General features: G+C 38.4%; 1 protein-coding gene across 1 annotated transcript; it reads left to right on the forward strand.

The window, feature by feature from the left end:
- The first annotated feature begins 469 nt into the window (after positions 1-469).
- LOC134818685 (uncharacterized) lies at positions 470-1,744 on the forward strand. The gene is made up of 5 exons (XM_063828324.1): positions 470-544; positions 656-720; positions 906-1,031; positions 1,226-1,311; positions 1,425-1,744. The coding sequence occupies exons 1-5, from the start codon at positions 485-487 to the stop codon at positions 1,742-1,744; spliced, it is 657 nt and encodes a 218-aa protein (XP_063684394.1). The 5' UTR covers positions 470-484.
- The last annotated feature ends 836 nt before the right edge of the window (positions 1,745-2,580 follow it).

The following is a 2,580-nucleotide window of genomic DNA, read 5'->3' on the forward strand; positions in this document are numbered from 1 at the left end:
TATTTTGTAACTAAGGTAAGTTAAAGGGAAATTCGTTATTTATTTCGTTCATCGTGTTCATGTTGGTATATAATCATGGCCGGGCCATGGTCCTATGTTAAACAGGCTACCGGTGATACTGGATGCATAATCTGTTAAACTTAATTTCAAAATACTGTGGATTTCTTCTTCCTTCATGCAATTTGTCTTAGTGGCGCTATCTTTCAAATATATTATTATTACCGATGTTTGACGGTGCCTATATCACATATAAACCTTGTGCATCAAAATGAAGTAACACAGCTTTTAGCAATAATTTCAATTCCTATCATTTATCATCGGACTAAATTATACCTTGTCACACGTTGTAGACCTGCCACGCAACCAACAGCAGCTCCTAAGGACTGGTCATTGCTGCTATATAAGTGAAAGTACTTAATTGTTATTAACCTTAAGGATGTAATATAAACTAATATATCATCATTAACATTTTATTCTAGCAGTGATGACTGTTCGATCATTGACAGAGCTAATTTTCCTCCTTGTGTTCGTCACAGTGAATACTGTAAGTAATGTTTGTTCGGTATACGCTATCGGACATTATTTTGGCAGACATTTATTTATTGCGGCTCGCAGTTAAAATAAACTAAAATTTACAAACATTATCAACCTCCAGGAATTACCCTCTGAATCCTACGGCAAATGCAAGGTTCTCCCAGACCCCATAGCTTTACATCCCAGGTAATTCAAAGTGTTAGTTGTGACTTTACCACAGCTCACTTATCTATTGCGGCTTTGTAAATAAACCATTATGACAGGTTCAGATACTTGGATAATTGTATCTGAAAAAAATGAAAGCTTGATACAATTAGCTTAATAAAATTATTTAATAATATCATTAAGCTAATTAATTGTGGGTATCCCAGGTTTGGTCACAATGTAAAAGCAGGGAAATTGTCATTATCACGTGAAGGAAACAAAATTGTTGTACGAACGATCTGCGACAACGAACAAGGATTCGTTCTTTTTGATAACCGCTTTAAAGAAATGAGGTCAGTTTAAAATCTTAAAGCCGTGTTTAATTTACCGAGTTTCCCGTGATTAAATTCTCAAGTTACTGAACGACAGAATCCCAAGTTTCATAAGATATCACCAACGTTTCAGACACATTCCAAACGTAATCAGTATTTTAAAAATATCTTTAAAGTCCTTGTAATCATTCGTATAGTACAAAATAACTCTACAGGTGTTTCTATGATGATTTGAGTGGAAGGTGGACCTGGGACCACTATCACCAAGACAAAACATCTCCTCCGACCATCAGATGTGCCCGTAAGAACATGATACCTGCTTCAAATTACTTTGGTTTAATCTCCAGAACATTGTGATCATAATTGTATGTTCTTCTGACATTCTGACAAAAATTCAGTCTACAATATTTGCAGATGTGTCTCCGAAGCCTCTACTTCAACGGTTCAGACTTGGTCCTGAATTCAATGGTTGTGCGGACCAGCACTCTAAAGAGAAGGTGCTCTCTACCTTTAAAGAGAAACTCTCCATATCCCTGCCCTGTGTACTAGCTGACGAGTGTATAATCAGTGATCTGTCTTGTGAAGCTACGGAGACAAACACGGTGTTGTCGGTTAAATTGACATCCAGATCCATGCAACATGTTATGAAACAGAGGCTCATTCTGGAGACAGCAGTCGATTATCTCAACTCTTACCCACTTCATGCGATGCTTAATGGTCCATCGGTATGTTAATATTACTAATCTGTTGTCGTATTTCATATTCGCGAGGGTATCCACGTTTGATAATTTGTTTCAATTCGAATTTATCTCAATTCTAATATAAGTACTCATTTTGAGCCAGTTTGTTGAATGCACGTCTTACAATATTTCATTTCAGGAGGGACACAGTCGTAAGAAGCGTTTTGACGCGGGAGATTTCGCAAATGCTGAGACTGAATACATTGTGCAGACAGGTTGTGCAAGTGGTCAGGTCCAAAACCCTGACGACACCTGTACCTCGTGCACAGCAGGAACCTACGCTAACACGGCAGATGAAGATGCCCAAGTTTGTACTTCTTGCGCCCTTGACACATACAGTGCTGATGAAGCAACAGAATGTACAGCATGCGGAACAGGACTGGGTACCTTGGAAATAGGGTCGGACACTGCCGAGGATTGTATTGGTATGTACTCATCTTCTTCTCATTATGTTGCCTTGTTGCATATCAGAATAACAGGGGTGTCTGAAAATTATCTCTACAAACTTGACTTTGTAACACACCGACACGTTATTTGGTGTGACTAGACAGTGGTACACGCAATATTTGTAAAGTTATAACACGAAATATTTGTTGAGTTATAACACGACATATTTCAGCTGTCTGCACGGTGCCTAGTATGGAGTTTGTATTTGAAACCTCTCCTGAGCATCGAGTAAGAGAAGAAGGGGGTGTTATAATAGTTTGTGATGAAGGATATCTATACGGAAATTCTGCCATGACAACTGTAACTTGCTCAAGTTCAACCAACAACTTCCCTGCTTCCTGTCGAAGTGAGTTTGAGTTACGTTTCCGGCAATTCAGTAGTGT

The sequence above is a fragment of the Bolinopsis microptera genome, chromosome 7 (assembly GCF_026151205.1).
Source record: "Bolinopsis microptera isolate Bmic1 chromosome 7, MBARI_Bmic_1.0, whole genome shotgun sequence".
NCBI lineage: Eukaryota > Metazoa > Ctenophora > Tentaculata > Lobata > Bolinopsidae > Bolinopsis > Bolinopsis microptera.

Coding starts and splice junctions, on each gene's coding strand:
- LOC134818685 (XM_063828324.1), top strand. CDS start 485: ATGACTGTTCGATCATTGACAGAGCTAATTTTCCTCCTTGTGTTCGTC. Junction 1,032..1,225: donor AACCGCTTTAAAGAAATGAG/GTCAGTTTAAAA, acceptor ATAACTCTACAG/GTGTTTCTATGATGATTTGA. Junction 1,312..1,424: donor TCCGACCATCAGATGTGCCC/GTAAGAACATGA, acceptor CAATATTTGCAG/ATGTGTCTCCGAAGCCTCTA.